The sequence below is a fragment of the Loxodonta africana genome, chromosome 18, assembly GCF_030014295.1.
Source record: "Loxodonta africana isolate mLoxAfr1 chromosome 18, mLoxAfr1.hap2, whole genome shotgun sequence".
Taxonomy (NCBI): Eukaryota; Metazoa; Chordata; class Mammalia; order Proboscidea; family Elephantidae; genus Loxodonta; species Loxodonta africana.
In genome coordinates, this window is record NC_087359.1 from 11,924,736 (window position 1) to 11,944,787 (window position 20,052).

General features: G+C 61.5%; 1 protein-coding gene across 3 annotated transcripts in view; it reads right to left on the minus strand.

The window, feature by feature from the left end:
* The window catches only part of BAHCC1 (BAH domain and coiled-coil containing 1), a 67,699-nt gene that overhangs the window by 32,541 nt on the left and 15,106 nt on the right, over positions 1–20,052 (minus strand). For all 3 annotated transcript variants that reach the window (XM_064270566.1, XM_064270564.1, XM_064270565.1), the window contains exons 2-3: positions 11,123–11,302; positions 922–1,044 (exon numbers count right to left, since the gene is read on the minus strand). In XM_064270566.1, the coding sequence (XP_064126636.1) occupies positions 922–1,044; positions 11,123–11,302 (303 nt within the window). The remainder of the gene's footprint in view (positions 1–921; positions 1,045–11,122; positions 11,303–20,052) is intronic.

Consider the following 20,052-nt stretch of genomic DNA (forward strand, 5'->3'; position numbering starts at 1 on the left):
CCAGCAGGGTCTTCGGTGGGACACCCTTACACACACACACAGATGCACACAAGTGTGCATATCAGGCCTTTGCACACACTGGACCCCTCCACTGCCCCCCCTCCCCATAGCTGCCACGACCTCATCAGCAGAGACCCAACCTCAGGGTCCCCTCTCCTGGGAGACACCACTGGGAGACCCCTGCACCCTACCCTGTCCCCTGAGACATGGCCCTGCTCCAGCTCTAGCAGACACCTCCTGGAGACCCCTGCACCCAGCTCTGTCCACGGGGACACAGCCCTGCGCCCCTCTTCTGAGGTGGCATCAGCATTGTCTGATCTCAGCATGGGGCACGGGAATGGAGTGGGGGAATGGGGCTGTCCACGAAGGCCAGGCTAGCAGACAACAGTCAGGAAGTGCAGGCCTCTGGGTCCCTGTCCTATCTGAGCATCTTCCTCCTGAGCTACCCTTGCTGCTGGGAGATTGAGCCAGTGTGAGGAAGCTGCCCCCCTGCCCATGGGCCGGGCTATTTTAAGCTGCTTCCTCCTGAGCAGGAGGCCAGGGAGCAGCGGCTGCAGCACTGGAGTGCTCCCCCATGCCATGCACTTAGCCCACACTTGGCCTTGGTCCCAGACCAAGTTGAAGTCTTAGGACTGAGAGGCAGGCCCACTCTCTCCTTCACCTGGGGCCCAGCTGGCCCCAGACCCAGCAGGGAGGGTCCTGGGCTGACCCCACTTGGGCCCAGACCCACCCCGCCCCACCCCACAAGAGCATCCTGGGCCCCTACTGAGCCACACACCACACCACTCCCCCACTGGCCCACCCTGACCATGCACACACTGGCCCTGCCCCTCACCACACACCAACTGGCTCTTGCCACACCCCCTGCCACACCCCATACCACGCCCCCCACTGGCCACCACTGGCTCAGCTGTCACTTGCCTTTTTGGGCTCCATAGAAACGATGCTGCCCGTAGAGGACATTGCTGTTTCCATGGTGATCCAAGTGGCTCATGGGTAGGAAAGTGGATGCCAGACTCCCTGAAAATCTGGGGTACCCTGGAGCTGAAGAAACAAGGAGACTCCTGTTGGGCAGCTCCCAGTCCCCTGGCCCACACCCCTGGCCCCAGGGAGGCGAGAGCCAGAGGCCCTGGAGCGACGCCCTGTGGAGCTGGCCTGCGCTAGCCAGTGGGAAATCAACCCATCAATACATCGTATTAACTCTAACTCAACTAATACCCTCCCTCTGTGCAGCACAAATTGAATTGCTGATGGACTAGGAGTGGGGGAGGAATGGAGAGGGCGACTTTGATTTCCCTCCAGCAGCACTTAGCATCCTGGGGAGCTTCCAAGACGGCAACCAAAGGGCCTGAGGAGTGTGGTGGGGCGGGGCGGCGGGGGGTGGAGGGCTGTGGCTGGAGGATCCTAGGGGAGAAAGGTGAGGCTAGGGGAAAACAGGCCAGCGCTCCTCCTGCCTGCGCTGCTGTCTGGGTGAGCTGACTGTGCTCAAGGACTGGGCATGTGGTGTGGGGGACTACCTGGGGCCCAGTCCTGGGGCAGAGCATGGGGCATAACAACTCGGGTGGTGTAAGGGCATCTCCCTCCGCAGGCACACGTGCCCCCAGATGCTGTACCTCCACGAACGCCCCCTCCCCACTCTTGAAGATTTGCAAAGGGGTGCTGGTCCCCCAGCAAGGAGTTCTAACCCCAAGACATCCCTGCATAGGCTCTGAGATCATCCTCAGGCCTCCCAGTCTGTCCCTGAAGGCAGCCAGAGTTCTGGGACCTGAACTCAGCCTGAGCCAGCCCAGGCACACCACTACAACCTGGAGCCGGCCCTGCTCTGCACCCTGGAGCTGGCCCCACCTGTTGCCTTGGACCCCAAGGCTGCTTAGACGTCTGGGATACCCCCCATCCACTGACCCAGGACCCCAGGACTGCTCGGACACCTGGGGCACCCCCACCCATGGACCCTGGACCCCGGGGCTGCTCAGGCACCTGGAACACCTCCCACCCTTTGACACTGGTACCCCAAGGCTGCTTAGACACCTGGGACACCCCCCACCCATGAACCCTGGACTCCGGGGCTGTCCAGGCTCCTGGCGCTCCCCTCACTGAGAGGAGATGAGGGCCCAGCCCACAGGACAGAGAGAACTGAGGACAGAGGGGCCACCCAGGCATCCTGCCCGGGCATAGTTGGGGAGCATGTCTGCTGGGTGCTCAAAGCCACCTGGAAAGCAGGCTTCTCACAGGGGGTCCTTTCCCGCCAGGACCCACGGCAAGGAGTGGGGTGGCAGCTGTGCCTGGGGACTGGGAGGGCCCAGCCACAGGTGGCTCTCATCATTCAGCCCACTCGGTCCACCGCCCTGCTGCTGGTGGCTGGCCAGTCCCACCCTGCTCACTGCTATCATCAAGGGCTATTGGGAGCGTGTGGGGAGGGCCGGGTCTCTTTCCCACCCTGGCCCACACCCAAAGCTGGGGTGACGGGCTTTTCTTCACCAGCCGCTGGACGCTGCATTGTTCAATAGAGGGTGGGGTTGGGCCAGGACTACCCTAGCAGGCCAGGTGGGCTGTTTGCCTGTGGCCTGGGGATACCATCCAACTTCCATGAATGTGGCTGGCCTGTGCGAGGAGAGCAGCAGGGAAAGCTGTGGGTGCGCAGAGGGTGGTGCAGCCCTAGAGCCCTCCCTCTGTGGGGCTGAGGCCTAACAGGGGCTGGGGCTCCTCCACCTCCTACAGAAGGGCAATGCAGGCTGGGGGGTGGGTGGTGAGCCTTCGGGCTACTCCACAATTCCTGCTGGAGTTCCTGCCCCCCCCACAACTTCCCAGTGCCCCCCTTCCCACGACTTCCCAGTGCCCCCCTTCCCATGACCTCCCAGTGCCCTCTTTCCCATGACTTCCCAGTGCCCCCCACTACCAGGAGCAGGCTCCTGTCTGACTCCTCTGGCCGCCCTGCTGGTGAGAGGGAGCAGGGATCCCCAGGGTCCCGCAGAAGCTGAGGTCACGAGGGTAGGGAGGGGGCATACAGCCTCGCTGCCCACACTGTTTGAGACCTTTGTCTACTCATTGTCTGGGACACCCGGAGCCTGTGTGGCGGCTGTCTGCCACACTCCACACATCCCAACAGAGTCCCTGTCCCAGTGCGTCTGAGCACATGGAGCCGTGCGCCACCAGCCCGGGACTGGGGTGCCAGGACCCCCTTAGAGCAGCAGAGTGAGGTCACTGGTGAGAGCTGAGCTAGAGGGCCTCCATCACCATTGCTCAACTGTTCCCCAAACTCCTTTCTCACGGAACCCCCCTCCGTTGTTTCAGTGGAATCCCAGCGTATGGGAGGAGGGTTCCATGGAACACACTTTGAGGAACATCTCCCCACCCCCAGCCAGCAGACAGGGATCCAAAACTACATATAGCACAGGCATCCAGAAAACTAGTCCCTGTCTGCCCCTTCTTCTCTGTCCCAAAATGGGTCCTAATTCCTGGGCTGTGTCCTCAGAAGGTCTGGGGCCTGGCTGGTGGCCTGAGACTACAGGCCAGATCCTGACATTGCTGAGGTGGAGGGGCACCTGGGGTGGCCCAGACATGCCACCTTGGAACTGGGCCTCTGAGGGTGCACAGGGCAGGGCAGCCCTGGTGCCTGCTGTGAGCATTGAGAGGTTGGGCCGGGGGACAATCTCCGGACCCCAGCTCAGAAGTACGAAGCTGAGGAGCCTCAGGGCAGAGGTTGGAGTGGGAAATGGCAGTTGTCAAATGGGGACCAGGCCAGGGGAGCAAGGCCCCAACGCGTGGGGCTTCCCAAGTCCAAATGGGGCACCTGCACCTCTCCTGGTGGGCCCCTAGGCAGTGGTAGGCCACCACTCTGCCCCATTACCCCGCTTGCCACTCTCTGGCCCTGAAGGTGAGCCCTGCGGATACCGTGCCAACAAGAAGCTCCATGCAAACAAGTCCCAGGTCAGAAGCGGAAGGAAATGGCCCAAGCCAGCCCACCTGAAGGCTTGCCAAGCAGGGCCGCCAGGGGCAGCTTACAGACTCCAAGGGGTCCTGCCCCATCATCCCCGTCTGAACCTGAGCAATGTCCTCCTGGCACTCCCACCCCCTGACGTGGAAGACAGAGCCTGGGAGGCAGGGCCAGGCTAACTTGCCCAGTTATTGTGTGAAGACACATCTGGAGTAGATGTTTGCTAGATTAACCTCAGCTCCTGGAAGACTTGGGGGGGGTGAGAAGGGGGAGGAATGAGAAAAGGGGGTGTGGCCTGTGTGCTCGTGCATGTGTGTGTGCGTGTGTGTGCGTGTGTGTGTGTGTGTTAGGGGAGGTTGGCTAAACCATCCCAGTTGTCCTACTGTAATTGGCTGCTGTTAAACGTTTTACAGGACCTCGTTTTGGTAAACAGAAGTCTGTAAATTTCTCCTGCCCAGACTGTTTCCCAGGCGTGGACCCTCTGTGATGGCAGGATCCCACCCACCACCCTCTGGGGAAGCAGCTATCCGGTGGCCAGGGGTAGGCTCCTTTCTGCCTGGTCCTCTTGGGGCAGCATGGGGGCAGGGGGCCCTGGGCCTGTGTGCCTCCACTTCTGAGTCCTAGTTTGTGGCTGTCTGGCCAGGGAGTAGGGGTGGGGGTGGTGGAAACCTGCTAGGGGTCCCAAGCCCCAAAGGCCCTCCTGGCTCCCACTCCCTGGCTCACCCCTAGAAGACAGAGCTGCAGCTGGAGGGGTGAGGCAGGACAGGGGTGAGACACTGCAGGGAAAGAAGTAGAGGGCAGGTATGAGGCGGGTAGGGAGAGTGGGAGTAGGCGTTGGGATGTGAGGGTGAAGGCCATGGCGGGTGGGGGCCCGAGCAGGTGCACAGAGAGGAAGAGGGGAAACAAGGACCCCCAGACCAGTGATAGAAGTACCCCTCTCTTTCTCTCAATAACCTGCACTCTCTGAATTGAAAGGGAAAATAAAGATTTTTACGAATTGAAGCAGCTTTTCAGGACCAGAAGTGGGGCTGCTGAGACTGGGGAATTGCCATCCTTGGGGGGAACACGGGCGGCCGGGGGCCCTGGGGAGGCTCAGGGAGCTGGGAGGGCTGTAGACGCGGCAGGGCCAGAGACCCAGGAGGCTGGCAGACAGGTGTCTGGCACCAGGCTGGCACTCCCAACGCCAGCCCTCCTGCTCGGAACATCATGACCCCGAGACCTCCCTCCCCAGATCTCACACCCCACAAGGTCGGAGACGTGATGAACCCCAATTTTCTGGTGAAAACCTGGGGCTCGAGTGGCTAAGCTGCCCACCACAGCAGGGACAGGACTGGTGGCTGAGGCCCAGGGACCTGACACACGTGCCAGGCTGGGAACCCAGGCCCAGACATGAACTCGGTGCTGGCCCCTCCCCACATGACACCCCTGTCACTAAGGGTGCCAATGAGTTTCAACGTAAGTTCATTCACTGACACTGACCACCCAGAGTGAGGCTGATCCATTGTGCTGTGATCGACTCACAATGTCTGCCAGGGCACAGGTGGTGTGCTAGGCACTGCCATCCCTGCTGTAGTATTTGAAGAGAGTCGCTGTGCAGCAGCCCCCTCCCCAGGTCTTCTCTGTTCCTTGCTTCTGCCCACAGCCCCTCTAGCCAGGTGGTCAGGCCCCTTGGCATCCAGGCTGAGCTTCCAAAGTTCAAGTTTCTCAGGAATGAACACCCACCCCTGGGTTCTGGACTGGCCAGGCAGCTGGATGAGACCCCTTCTCTGGTGGCTGCTCCCCTTGGGCTGCCTGTGGCTTTGGAAGCTCGTCCCTCAGAGTGTAATCCACCCAGCAGGCTCGCCCTATCCTCCCGCAATGGGGATTGGGGTTTAGGACTAAACGTAGGTTTCAGATTGATTCGTTTCACTGCATCCTGTGAAAGAAGGCTTCCACCTGGCTCAGGGACTCCACGCCCACCCACTGACTCCAGCCCACCTGGTTCAGGTGCTCCACACCCACCCCCTGACCTCAGCCCACCTGGTTCATGTGTTCCATGCCTACCTGCTATCCCCAGCCCACCTGGTTCAGGCCCTCCATACACACCTGCTGACTCCAGCCCACCTGGTTCAGGTTCTCCACACCCACCTGCTGACCCCAGCCTACCTGATTCAGGTGCTCCATGCCCACCCCCTGATCTCAGCCCACCTGGTTCAGGTGCTCCATGCCTACCTGCTGACCCCAGCCCACCTGGTTCAGGTGCTCCATGCCCACCCCCTGACCCCAGCCCACCTGGTTCAGGTGCTCCATGCCTACTGGCTGACCTTCAACCTCCCTAAGGTGCTAGACCTGGCAGGATCTCCCCACTCCCAGGCCAAGAGGATGGGCTAAAGGCCAGGGAAGGTGCCAGGCTCCTACGGGCATCACTGCAACAAAAGCCACAGGCAGCCTGCCCGGGGCCCAAGCCAGCCCTGGACAGTCCTGGGGCTCCTGGCCCACACACCACAGGGAGGAGCCGGCCTTGGGCTGCACAGAGCTGATGGGAGCTCATGACAGGTCTTTCTGGGGGAGTTGGGTGGAGCCAAGAGGGAGGGAGGCCTGGATCTCTGCTGGCCTCAAGCTGGGGAGCTTAGGGCTGGGAGCAGCCTGGGTGTGACCCCCAATCTCCATGACATCCCAGACAGCTAGCAGCCTAGCCGTCAGGAAGCTCTGCTACAGAGGCGTCTGCCCCACCTGTCCCACCCAGGCCTTCTGCCTGCTTCCTCCACCAGCTCTCCATGGCCTCCAACCCTGGGGTGGGACGTGTCCCCCACCTGGGGGCCCCTGGGGGCTTTGGGCTGGCACTCACTGCCTGGCTTATATGGCTTTGCCTGCATCCTGTTGAATCGTCCCATTGGTCAGCACTGTTTACGGATGAGGAAACTGAACCCCAGTGGTAGGGTGACTCTCGAAGCCACTCAGCTGGACAGTCCTGACCCCCGGCTTCCTGGGCACAGCAGGCACATACCGAGGCATCCTGGCCTCCACAAGAAGGTGGTGGGAACTGGGAGAGCAGGGCCCTTGCTCCCAGCACGGACAGTGAAGGCCAAGAAGGCTCGGGAGGGCGGCCAGGGAGGAGGCCGTAAGAGACGAGTCAGAGTAACTGGGCTCAAATCCCGTCACGGTGCCTTCCTGCCTCAGTTTCCTCACCTGTAAAACGGCATCACAGCAGGGCAAAAATCACGGTGGCATTGGGGAGGAGGTAAGGCAAGTGCTGCCGTGGGTGAAGGGTAGTGCCCTCTTCGGATGTGCCAAGCCATGCTACCCAGCCTTACCCAGGACCGGGGTTGGCCCTGGGAATCTGCAGCCCCAGGAGAGGTGGCCCAGCATGCTGACAGGACATCCCAGATGGCCCCCTTTATCTGCACCAGGGCCAGCAGGTGGCCCCTGGCCCCTACACCCCCAGGCATATTGGGGTTCCCATCTGCCACCTGTGATGCCCCCACCCCACAGGCTGTCCCCACCCCAGCGTCCCACTCTACTTGCTCACTCATCAAACGTCCCCAGGCCTTCTACCAGGCACAGGAGCATGGGGTTGGGATCCAACAGTCAGGAGGGGCCTCCCTGATTCGCCCCAGCGGGGAGGCTGGCTGAGGCAGGAGGGGCTGGGGGTCACACAAAGGTGGGACCCCATTCCTCAGAGACATGTCCCACTCTTGCTTACTCGTAGACCTCCCTGCGTGCCCGAGGCCTCAGAGGGAGCAGGCGGCAGCTGGCAGAATGTGGGGAGACTTAGCAGCAAGGAGCATGCCAGGGATCCTGTGCACCCCCTGCCCCCACCAACCCAGCCTCGAATGGAGGAGGGGCCACCGGGCGGGTGTGGCTCTGACAAAGAGGCTGGCCAGGCTGACAGCCAGAGCTGTCATGTGGCCGGTGCCGCCTGCGGCTCCCCCTCCAGGTGGCACAAGAGACCACAAGTACCCTGGCTGCGAAGCCACAGCAGCTGGAGCCCCCTCCCCAGCTGAACCCCCAAGAACAGAATCCCCTTTCATCAGCCCTGTGGGTGGTCTGGCCAAGCAGCTGAAGGGTGGGGTGGGGGGAAGGGACCTGTGCGCTGACAATGAGACCAACTGTGCAGCACCCCACTCCCGCTCTGACCCACCCAGGACAGGCTAGCGAACACTGAGCTCACCTCTGTCCTGGGCCACTTTCGCCACCCACCCCAACCCAGCCTCCACAGGCAAAGTCCAGCCTCTGGTGGGACCCCTCACCCTGGGTGAGCTGGGGGCGCTCTGCCCTAGGCCAGATGTTCCGGTGTGTCCTCCGCTGTCCTTGCAGGAGGCAGGAAGGCCCGCCCCGCCAGCAGCTGCCCTGCAGATGGGGACTGGTCCGTGGAGGGGAGGCAGGGGTGCCGCTGGCTGGCTGGAAGGTCAGATTCCCTGCCCATTCTGGCCTTCCTGCCCTACAGACTGAAGCTACCCAGGGGCCCTGGGCAGCCCTGGGGCGGGAAGCGGGCGAGCTGGCTGTGCTGAGGATCTGCCTCCCGGGGAAGGAAGCTGTCGAGGGTCCAGTTAGTTCTTGGAGCGGCCCCTCAGGCAGCCCACCGGGCCTGGTGGCCACCACTCTCGGCTGCTTGTGTGCCCCCCGAACGCCATGCCCCCTCCCTGAACACACATGGCAGAGAAGCAGGCCCTGGCACGCGGGAGCCAGCTGGCACCCCGTCAAACGAGCAGCCGGGCACACGGCCAGGGCAGCCTGCCAGCCAGCCTGCCACTCGTCCTGCCCCACCCCCACCGCTAGCCTTGTGCTCCCGGCTCCCTGCTCGTCGGTGGCCACCACGAGGGCTCAGCCACCGCAGGGCTTGGCCACTGGGCCAGGGAACCCCAACAGGAAGGGGGTCCTAGGGCAGGCAGCCAGGCTCAAGGCAGGGAAGGGGCAATGGTAACAGATAAACTGAGGCATGGGCCTCAACGGTCCACGAGCAAGGTGTGTGCTCACTGTGACCGACACCGTACCCTGTCAACCTCTGGGGGGAGCTGTGGCAGGGGGAGGGGCATCTGAGCAGGTATCTTGTGCACCCACCTAGAGCACCTGCCTTCCTCACTGAAAGCAGGCTGAGATGCAGCGCAGGGGCCCCTGGTCCTGGCCCTATATCAGGGCCCGCTGGGTGTGCCAGTGTCTGCCCACCTGTGCCTCTGACTCCCTGCCCTCCCCCAAGGCTGTGGGCACCATGAGGGCAAGAGCAGGGAAGGTGCTAGGGGGATTTTGGGGCCTACAGATGGACAGATGACCGCTGGCCCTCAGAGTGGCACAGCCAGGCCCGCTGTGGGCCCACCCTTCCTGTTCAGGTCGCCCTGCATCCAAGCAGCTGCCTCCCTACCAGGAGAGAGCCGGGTCTGGCATCACCTATTTGCTGCCCTCCCACCCACCAGGTGAAGCCGCTGGGCTTGGGTAAGGAGATGGATGTGGCACAGCAGGGGAGGGGAATGGCAAGGCGGTGGTACAAGTACCTCCACAGGGCACGGCCAGGCAGCAGTAGGCACCCCACCATGACAGCCGTTGGTGAAGGGAAATTGAGAGGTGGGGTCTGCAGGGGACCCTGTCTGTCTGTAGGTTGCCTCCCCCCACCCTCCAGGCAGCCCCCAGGGGGCCAGACTGGGGCACTTCTGGGCCCAGGGCAGGTGGCACTACCCACAAACCACTCTGCTTGCTGGTGGAGTCCCTAAGGGTGGTGCAGAGGGGAAGGGGGAACACACCTCCTGGAGGGGAAGTCTTGGGATTTGGAGAAGGGAGGGTGCGCTGTGGTCACTCCCTGGCCCCAGCAGGGCTGCTGCTGTAAGGAGGGGAAACCAAGTCAGCCCAGCCCTGAGTATCCCACACCCACCTGTGGCTGGGCTGGGGGAGGTGGGGGGGAGCCGGCCACTATTTCTGTTGAGGTGGCTCTTCAGGGCGCCTATGCTTGGCCACCCTCCCCCTTCCATATCTTGGGAGCCAGATGCCGCCACCAAGACCCAGAAGTTTGCTCTGGGGGGCCACAGGTTGGGGAGGTGCAGGATGATGTCAGGAAGGTGGGGCCACACGGCCCCAGGAAACCCGCACCTCCTGGCCAGGCCCTGCACTTCTGCATAGGGTAGTTCCTCTGAAGATGGTGCTGGAGCGTGGGGTGGAGGGGTCTGCCCACCTGGGCCCTGGGACACCACCCGGGCCCCTCCATGAGGAGAAGCAGCTCCTTATCGCCTGTGTAACATGTGTGCTCTGCGTGCGCTGAGCCCAGATTATTTTAACAACTGTCCCTCACTCGTCACCTGTCCTGTTGCACAAAGAGAGGCTTCTCTGCTCTCCAGCAGCGCTGGGCGCTAATCTCCCTGCCTGGAACGCGGGCGGGTGACGGGCACGGTGTGTGGGTCTGCCGCTCTGTAAACACGGCGCCCGCCACTCGGCAGTCATTGAGTTACGGCAGTGCCGAGTGCCAGCAACGGGAGCCCTCTGTGCCCGCTGCCAGCTGCAATTACCTCTCCGTGTGCCAGCCGCCCAAGAGAGCTTAACTCTTTCCTTGCCGCGGGGGCAACACCAGCAATGTGGGGCTGAGGGATGCTGGGATCAAGGGCTGCCAACCAGATCACGCCAGGAGGCTGTGCTGGGGGTGCTGCCCTGGGAAAAGCCACAGGCCCAGGGAGTCTGGGGTCTCAGGGGTGGACCTGAGAGGCCAGACCACCAAGGGACGGACATGCGTCTATGGGACATGCATCTGTGTGCCAGGGCTGTGTCCCTGGGGAGGCCTCGGCCATTGAGGGCTTCATGTCCAAGCCAGGCCCCCAGGGTGGCAGAGCATGTTGACAGCTCCCCTTCCCTGCCCCTCCCAGCTGGCGCATCTGGAGCCCACATCTTCCTGAGTCTGCAGTGGAGGTGCAGCCTGGCCCAGCTGCTCCAGCTGTGCTCCATATTTCTTCAGCTCCCTGGAGCCCTACCCCCATCCTCACTTTTCTCCCTCTCCACCCATCTGGAGCCACATCTGGCTAGGACACTGCCCAGCGGGGCCCGTCCCTGTTTCCAACCAGTTACCCCCTCCTGGTGGGGGTTTCTTGGCAGGGAGGCTGCCCCCACCCCCCAGAGCTCACCAGGCAGGGTCTGGCAGGCAGGCTCATGCTGGCCATTGTGGGAGCCCCTCACCCGGCCAGCAGGCCCTGGGGCCCTGGGACCCTGGTGGGTCACTTGGCCACCCTGGCTTACCTTCATGTGAGTGGGGGAACCAGATCTGGGAGGGGGCCGGCTGGGGGCCACGGTAAGCCTGCTCAGAGGGGGCAGAGGTGGGGCCGCTGGGGTGCGCAGAGGCAGCTGAGCCCAGGCTGCTGGTGAGGAAGCTGCCCATGAAAGATGAGGCTGGAGAATTTCCCATCAGGCGGCTGCTGGCTGTGGACACAGGGGGCAAGAGCAAGGCTGGGAGCAGCTCCGAGCGTGCAGCTCAGGGTCAGGAACAGGAAGAGCACCCGCCACCAAGGATCCCTTCATGGGCGACTCTCGGGCCCCAAGCTCTTCTGGGGCCTTTGCTTCAAAAGCCCAAAATATCCAAGAAGTCAACAGCGGGAAAAACTGCCCACACAGGCCCCTGTCACACTCAGGGCCCAGGTCTCCTTGTGCCTCAGATACCCTGTCACTGACACTCTGTTACCATAAATCTCCCCAAAGCTGGCACCTCAGCCACAGAATCACTGGCCACCACCACCTTCATCATCACCATCGTTACTACCATCATTGCCATCACAAGCACCACCATTACCACCATCATTACTACTGCCACCACCTCCACCGTCACCATGTCCTCCATCACCACCACCACTACCATCACCAGATGACCGGGTGCCAGGTGCTATGCCAAATAAACATTCAGTGCCTGTCATGGATTGAATTGTGTCCCCCCAAAATATCTGTCAACCTGGCTAGGACATGATTCCCAGTGTTGTACGACTGTCTACCATTTTGTCATCTGATGTGATTTCCTTATGTGCTGTAAATCCTATCACTGTGATGTAATGAGATGGATTAATGGCAGCGATATTGAGATCTACAACATTAGGTAGTTTCTTAAACCAATCTCTTTTGAGATATAAAAAAGAAAAGGGAGCAAAGAGACATGGGGACCTCATACCACCGAGAAAGCAGCGCTGGCAACAGAGCGCGTCCTTTGGACCTGCAGTTCCTGCGCTGAGATGCTCCCAGACCTAAAGGAAGACTGATGATTCATTACAAGGACCTTCCTCCAGAGCTGACAGAGAGAAAAAGGCTCCCTGAATTCGGACTTCTGGCCTACCAGGCTGTGATAGAATAAACTTCTCTTTGTTAAAGCCATCCACTTGTGGCATTTCTGTTATAGCAGCTCTAGGTGACCAAGACAGGGCCCATAGAAAACAAACTGCCCTTATAGGTAGGCCTTCTCCTCAGAAGCAGAGTGCCCCGACTCTCTCAGGCCCAGGAGGCAGCTCCAAGGCCTCTCAGATGCCACCCCACTTGCCAGCTTGCTTTGCCCACATGTCCCTGAAAGGGTCAAGTTGGTACACCCAGGACCAGGGTCAGCAGGGCCCAGCCAGAACCCCTATGGCACCCCTGAGGGCCCAGCAGTCCCTGCCCACCTGGGGCAGCACTGCGAGGGGCTGGCCTTCCTTCACTGTGGGGCCTTTGACATAGGGAAGGCCTCTCCTCAGGCCGTATGAGCTGACTTGTCAGATAGGTGCCTGGTCCCTGGTGAGTAAGGGGAGCCCTGAGTCAGAGGGGAGCAAGGAGGGGAGGACAACGAGGACCCTGAGGATGCCTCTGCAGTGACCTGCTGAGTCCCTCCAGGTCCGGGTCTGGCTGGGGCTGGCATGGAGCCAAAGACGCCATCGATCTGCAGCCAGGGTAGAGGTGGCAGGTGGCTTTCTGCGTGCACTGGTGCACTCTGTGTTTTCCCAGCACCACATGCCAGGGGTGCGGCTAGCCTCCCGCAGCCTGCCATCCCGGCTTTGCATCCAGTCTCCTCCCAGCAGCTTGGCGGTGCCCCCTCCCTGCCCAGTCCAGCGGACAAAGCCAGCCCTGGGTTCTCCTATCCCGGGCCAGCCAGCCTCCCTGGGTTGCCATGGCTACTGGGCTGCTTGCACAGGAAGGACACACACAGAAGTAGGCCCTGCATGGAGCAGACCCTGGTGCTGCTGGGAGGTCAGGGGGCACACTGTCAGGTTGGGGAGCCGAGCCTGGGGGCTGCGGTGGGCACCAGGCTGAGAGCAGAGCCCTCGGGGTGGCAGGGCTCCAGGCACCCCAGGAGGCGTGGGCCCAGCCCAGATGAGTCAGGGCAGCTGTTCCCTGCCGGGGGGCAGAGGGATTTGTGAATGTGCGATGCCTCATCTGAGGGCTTCCCAGACAGGGGTGACTCAGCAGAGAGGCTCCAGGCCAGGGGAGTCGTGGGTGGGGCTGCCGGGGGAGCCCAGGGCCCCCATCCCCCACCACCGTGTGAGTGAAGCGCCTGTGGGTTGAGGGGACCTACAGACCCTCATACCTCAGCACTCAGGCCTCTCCCGGACATGGCCCAGAGAAAGGCGTGAGCACTGGGGGCAGCGGGGTGTGTGCTGACCTTGGGGACTGGAGAGGAAGAGAAGGTCCTCAGGCCCCAGGAGGGGAGCCAGGGACTTCCCGGCCGGCCACGGGGCTGGGGCTTGGCAGGGCTGCTAGACTGCAGGGGCTCCCGCCAGGGAGGACTCGGGTGGGAAAGGAAGCGCCGTTGGGCAGGGTGGGCTGAAAGGGCGGCGCTGGCGGCTCGGTCCCTCCAGGGGCATGCCTGTGGGGTGAGTGTGGCCTCCTCCAGCACAGCTTCCTGCTGGCCAGGCCCCAAGGCCCCACCCTGCCGAGGGAAGTCCCTCCGCCCCCATCTACCACGGACAGTGGGAAGCAGCTGCAGCCAAGAACTGGGTCTGGATCCAGGGCTTCTCCAGGAGCTCAGCCTGGGAACCCTGTACCTTTAGCGCTCCCACACGGCCCGGGGAAACTGAGGCACAGAGGAAGCTCCCCAAGGGCTGCCCATGTGGGGTCTGGGCTGCAGGGCAGGTCTCAACCTGGAGTCTGGGGGCTCAAACTGTCACACCTCCACCCCCAAGGGAGCCTTGGGCTCTTGCCGATGCCCTGTGCCCACACCTCCCATCCCCCCATCCCCCATGGGGTTGGGGGCAGTCCTGCAGCTCCTGGCTCTGTAGGCTGCATTTCTTGCTGTGGCTGACACCCCAGCTCCAACCCCAGGCTGGGACCCCTTCCCCAAAGTCTGGGAAATGGGGGGTCACATGACAGAGGTTCCATCCAGCCCCTCCCCCACCCTCTGTCAGGTCTAAGCCTCCTCCTTTGCTCCAGGCCTTCGCGGTACCCCTGCCTACCTTGCTGCTCGACCTGCCTCCTGGGCCCCTGATGTTGGCCTCTGCACCTATCTCGGCAGGCCTTCCCACCCTCTTCTCCCCTTCCTGTTGAAAACAGAAGCGCCAGGTTGCCATGTCCTCATCATAGGTATGGTACATCTTTGTGCTATCCTCACGAGAATGTCCACCCCACAGGGTATGGGGGAAAGGAGACAGAGTTCACCCGAGACCCCTGAGACTGCCACCACCAGCGCTCTGGAGACTGCCTTCCAGCCCACGGCTTTCTCAGGGTTATATTCAGAGCTGTTCACTGCAGCCCAATTCCCGTACCGAGACCCCACGTACCGAGCCCACTGAGGGAGGCCCGAATGGGTCTGCTGTGGTGACAGGTCCTGAGTACAGCAGGGCTCCACACTGCTTACTCGGAAGCAGCCAAAGGTCCTGCAGGCCCTGCCAGGTGGGCACTCCATGGTGGGCAGTGACCCCAGTCACAGTGGTGGTGTGTGGGAGGGCACTGTGGACACCATGGCCTCCTCTTTCACCTCACTGCCCCCGAGTTGCCTGGGCAAACCTCAGAACAGAGCACTCCCTCCTAGCTGTCCCCTCCACCTCTGAAGAGTGGTGATGGCGCCGTGCCCGGCCTGCAGAGCCGTGGGCAGACCTGGCTGCCACCTCCCAGCCCCCGCAACCGCCCAGTAGCCAAACAGCAGACAGAGCTGTGCAGTGCAGCCTGGGAGCCAGGGCCCTTGGGCCAGAGCCGGGCCAGAGCCAGGCCAGAGCTTCGGGCGGCTGGTGTGGCCAGGAGCTGGGCTGATGGCTTCTTTCCTCTTGGCAAAGGTCTCCCCCACAGAGTACTGCAGTTAGGGGCCCGGGAGGGGATGTGGGGAGCCCTGGGCAGCAAGCGTGCTGGGGGTCTTGGCGTTGGCCTCTCAGGCTGGGAGCCCCGATCCTGGTACCCCTCACACTGGGGCCTTTACAGAACTCTGGGGCACTAGGTGCCCTGTGGGATGGGTGAGAAAATGGGGGGTGATCAAGCCTAAATCATCAACCCAAGTGCCCAGGCTGGGGTGCCAACGAGGCCTTTTCCTCCCAGGTGCCCTGGTCCCCTCCAGTGTGTCATCTAAGGGGAGCCAGCCCCCCAGAGTGGCCCCCAGCTCCGCTTCCCCAGGCCCTCCAGCAGCACTTGTTCCAGGGCTGTGGCCTGGGTTTAGGATTTTTCCAGGAAAGGGGCCTGAATGCTGTGGGGGGTTGCCACCAGCCCGGCTGCCCGGAGGCTGAGGTTTGCTGGGGTTGGAGCCCAAGTGAGACACAGGGCCCAACTCCAGGGCGGCTCGGCCTGACTAGTGTACCATGGAACAGGGGCACCAGGCTGGCTGAGAAAACCACTCCGGAAGCCAGGACATTGGGGAGGGCCAGCTGACACCCCCCCACCTCAGGTGCGGCTCCCCTCCCCGCCGACCTGGACCACACCTGGACCCTAGGTGCAGAGGCCCCATCCTTTCCGCTGCCAGCTGGGTCCCTGGTGACAGGAGGGCCTTGAGCACCACTGAAAGGAGCCAGGCTGGGACTCCCAATGCCCCCAGAACCCCACGTGGCCCCTGCCCAGCCCCTACCCACTGAGACACTGTATGAAGCATCAGGCACACACCAGGTGTCGGCAAATCGGACTGGCAGAGGCAGCCCTAGGTGGTGGGCAGAGCTGAGGAGCCTGGCCTTCCTCCCGCCAACCTGTCTGCCAGCCCACCTGCCCTGGCCAAGCTGGGCAGCAGGTGTGTGTCTGCCCTGAGGGGCGTGGAAGGTGCCATGGCCAGGAGCCCAGGTGCTGCCTGGGAGCTTACAGCCCAGGGCCACTAAGACCCCAGTCCTCCCTATGTGTCTGACCCACGGCAATCCCAGAGCCCCCTCAATTGCCCCAGGTTTGGGGGCACAGATGCCAAAGCACCCCAGCTCTCCTCCTGTGCCCCCACCTCCTCACCCGGCCATCCTGGCTCCTCGCTGTGATGCCAGGTGAGGGCAGAGGGAGCAAGGGGGAGGGACAGGGACAGCAGGGCCTCCCTGCAGGGAGGCGCAGGAGTGGGAATCAGAGGAGCAGGCATTTGTTTTCTGTCAGTGAGCCACCAAGACAGCGCCCTCCTCCTCTGGAAACTGAGAGATGGGTTGTAAAAAAAAAAGGCCTCACTGAGCTGGCAGAGGCTCCAAGAAGCAAGCCCCTTCCCCGGCTTTCAGTGCAAGCTCTCTTCCGGAAGCCCAGCTGACGGACTGCTGGCAACAGCGCTGTGCGGGCTCTGAGTCTGGCGGCCATGCCCGCTGCCCGTGCCAGTTCCCACCCCTCCTGCTCACACTCGCTCAGGCTCCCAGCTTCCCACGGCTCCACCGGCTTCCTGCCCGAGCCTTGCACCACCCCCGCCTGGCTGCAGAGTGGGGATGCCTGGCTCCCCTGGGGCTGTCCCTTTGGTCTCCCCTGGGTACACCAGGAGCTGCTGTAACACTGGGGTGATGGGCGGCCAGGATAGGGGGCCAAAGCGGCCCTCCCGCCACCCAGCCAGGCCCCAGAGGGGCCGCACTGTGGGGAAGAGGAAGAGGGTGAGCGGCCTACATGGGCCTGCCCACATATTTTTCATTCCTGGGAAGGGGAAGGAAGGAAGGAGAAGCCACGCTGATGTGTCCCCCATGGACCCTGAGACAGAAAGGCCCCGGTCTGGCCTGCTCAGAGGCAGGTGGGCGTCCATATGTCTGACCATGAGACCACCCAAAGACACAGGAGGAGGAGGAGAGACAGAGGGATGAGGAGAACCAGACCTTGGTGGGTAGGCTGCTTTGGGACCCCCAGCCCACAGCAGGACCTCAGAGCCCATGCCATGTTCCCACCCACGAGACCCATGCCCGGCTGTGAGTGTGCACATGTGACCAGCAGTGTGCACGTATGGCTAGGAGCTCGAGTGTATGTCTCTGGGGGTGTGTGTGCACGGCTCTAGGTGTGCACACACGATGGGGCACAAATATGTATCTCTGGGCGTGCGCATGGGATACGGGTGTTCACATGTGCCTCTGGGTGCGCATGTGTCTGCACACATTCCCGGGGGACCTGCAACAGGGGCATTGAAGCACCCAGTGATGCTCCCCACTGGGCTGGAACCCACCCAGGTGTGTGATGTGTTATGTGTGTGCATGGACATGTGTGTGAGCACAGAGGCAGAGGAGGGACTGCGTGTGTGGACCCTCATGGGTGTGTACCTGTGCACGTGTGTCTGACTGCACGCAGGTATGCACGGGAATGCACGTGTGTCTCTGGGGGTTTTCTGGGTGTTCATGTGGGCTACAGGTGAGCACGTGTACCTTGGGGCACGTGCACACAGGGCATGGACGTGCACATATGGAGTGAGTGTGCATGGACTTGCAGGCTTGCTCCCAGGTGCTCAGGCCACATGGGCTGGGTAGGTCCTCTGGGGAAGAGGCTCTCAGGGATCAGGCCTCCCCACATGAATTCTCTCTTGGCCTGGGCCTGGGCGAAGCTCCTGGCTGCTGTTCTGCCTAACACCATGGGGCCTGGGAGGGAGCGCTCGCCACCCCCTTCACTCCCCTGCAGGGACAGGGGTCCAGAACATCCTGGCCCACTCATGGTGGAAGGGGGACCGGGATGTCCAGCTTCAAGCCAGCACCAAACGGTTATTCCAAGCCCCTGACCCACTGCGGGCCCAGCACTGAGTCACCTCTTCCAGGGTGAAGACCCTGGACCCCAAAACCGGCCTCCAGGGATTGTGTGGGTTGTGGGCACACAGCAGAGCTGTTCCCCAGCAGGCGGTGTAGAAAAGCAGGTCCCCAGCTGTCCCCCTCGTGGCCCAGCCCATGACCCATCACAGATGGGCTGAGCTAGGCAGAGCCCTCCAGTTGGGGAGCCTACCCCCTGCAGGGTCCACAAATCCTCCAGATGTGGGGCAGCCACCTCCAGCTGAGAGCCAGCTGCCGCCAGATGTCACCAGTCCCAGCCCCTCGCACACGGCACCTCGGCAGACCTGTTTTCAGCAGGCCTTCTGCTGCCGCAGGCCTTGTACAGGTGCTAGACAAGAGGAGGCTGGGAAAAAGAGGGAACGAGGAAGAATAGAAGCAGAGCAGGGAGGCAGGAGGGACCGGAACCACCATGTGGGGGCGGGAGAGGGAGAGGCTGGAAGGTCAAGAATGCAAAGCCTCCCCGGCCCAGCCCAGCCCCAGGGCAAATGAGGGGGCCTGGCCCAGAAATCTCCTCACATGGGCTCAGAGAACCTTCTGGAAGACCCTGTTGGCCCCAGGGCAGCATCTCTCAGGCCATAATAGGAAAACTATGTGGTTGCTGGCCCACTCGACCAGCAAATGTGGATGGCAGGGGACCGACCTAGCCACGACAGCCCAAAAATTAATAAAAGAAAAATCGGATGCAAACCTGGTTCTTATTAAGAGGATAAATTTAGTCCTTTGCCTGGGGCAGTGGGGCGGGGGCGGGGCAGCCAACGGACCCACTGGGCTGCCTCTGGACTCCCCTCTCTCTCTGTCCTGGTTCTGGGCTGGACGGTGACTCAGAGCCGCCTGGGGCAGGAGGGGATGCAGGGAGAGGGTGCAGGGAGGACACTTCCCTCCCCCATGACTCCTGTTCCTCACACCTCTCCCATGGCTCTGTCTCCCTCCGATCTCACACCCTCTCCCAGTGCCACGTGGTCTTGCAGGCCGGCCAGAACCTTCCCACCCAGGACACTCCTGAGGCTGGGTGAGCGGGCAAGGGGCATGGGAAGGTGACCAGGGCCCAGTGACTGGAGGACGATCCTCGGCCAAACCAGGTACTTCCTTTCCCGGCATCCTGAAGTCAGATAGCCCCCAGGGAAGCGGATGCTCTGATCTTGTTGTGCAGGCATGCTCACACTCGCACACACACTCACAAACACGTGCACACTCACATGCTCAGTCACTTACACTCACACACTCACAAACGTGTGCACATGCATGCTCAGTCATATATTCACACAAACATGCACACTCACACAAACATGTGCACACTCATGTTTAGTTACATGCTCATAAACACATGCACACTCATAGTCACACATTCACACACTCACAAACGTGCACACTCATGCTCATACATGTGCACACTCATACACAAACACGTACACTGATGCTCAATCACACAATACACATTTACATTTTCATACACATGTATGCTCACACACGGACACACTCATATACTTGCACATATGTATACAGACTCATGGGCTAACATTCTCATATTCATTCACATGTGCATACTCACATACATTCACACGTGTACACTCACACTGCACACACATACATATGCACTCACTCTCATCCACACATAACTCACACTCACATCCTCATGCACACTTACACATGCACATTCACACACTCCTATACGCTCACACTCCCTCAGGCTCCTATACACTCACGCTCACACATGCTCCTATACGCTCACACTCCTGCAGGCTCCTATATACTCACACTCACACAGGCTCCTATACACTCACACTCCTGCAGGCTTCTATACACTCACTCACATGCTCCTATACGCTCACACTCCCACAGGCTCCTATACACTCACACTCACACAGGCTCCTATACGCTCACACTCCCGCAGGCTCCTATACGCTCACAGTCACTGGCTCCTATACACTCACACTCACACAGGCTCCTATACACTCACACAGGCTTCCTATATGCTCACACTCACAGGCTCCTATACACTCACACTCACAGGCTTCCTATACGCTCACACTCAGAGGCTCCTATACACTCACACAAGGCTTC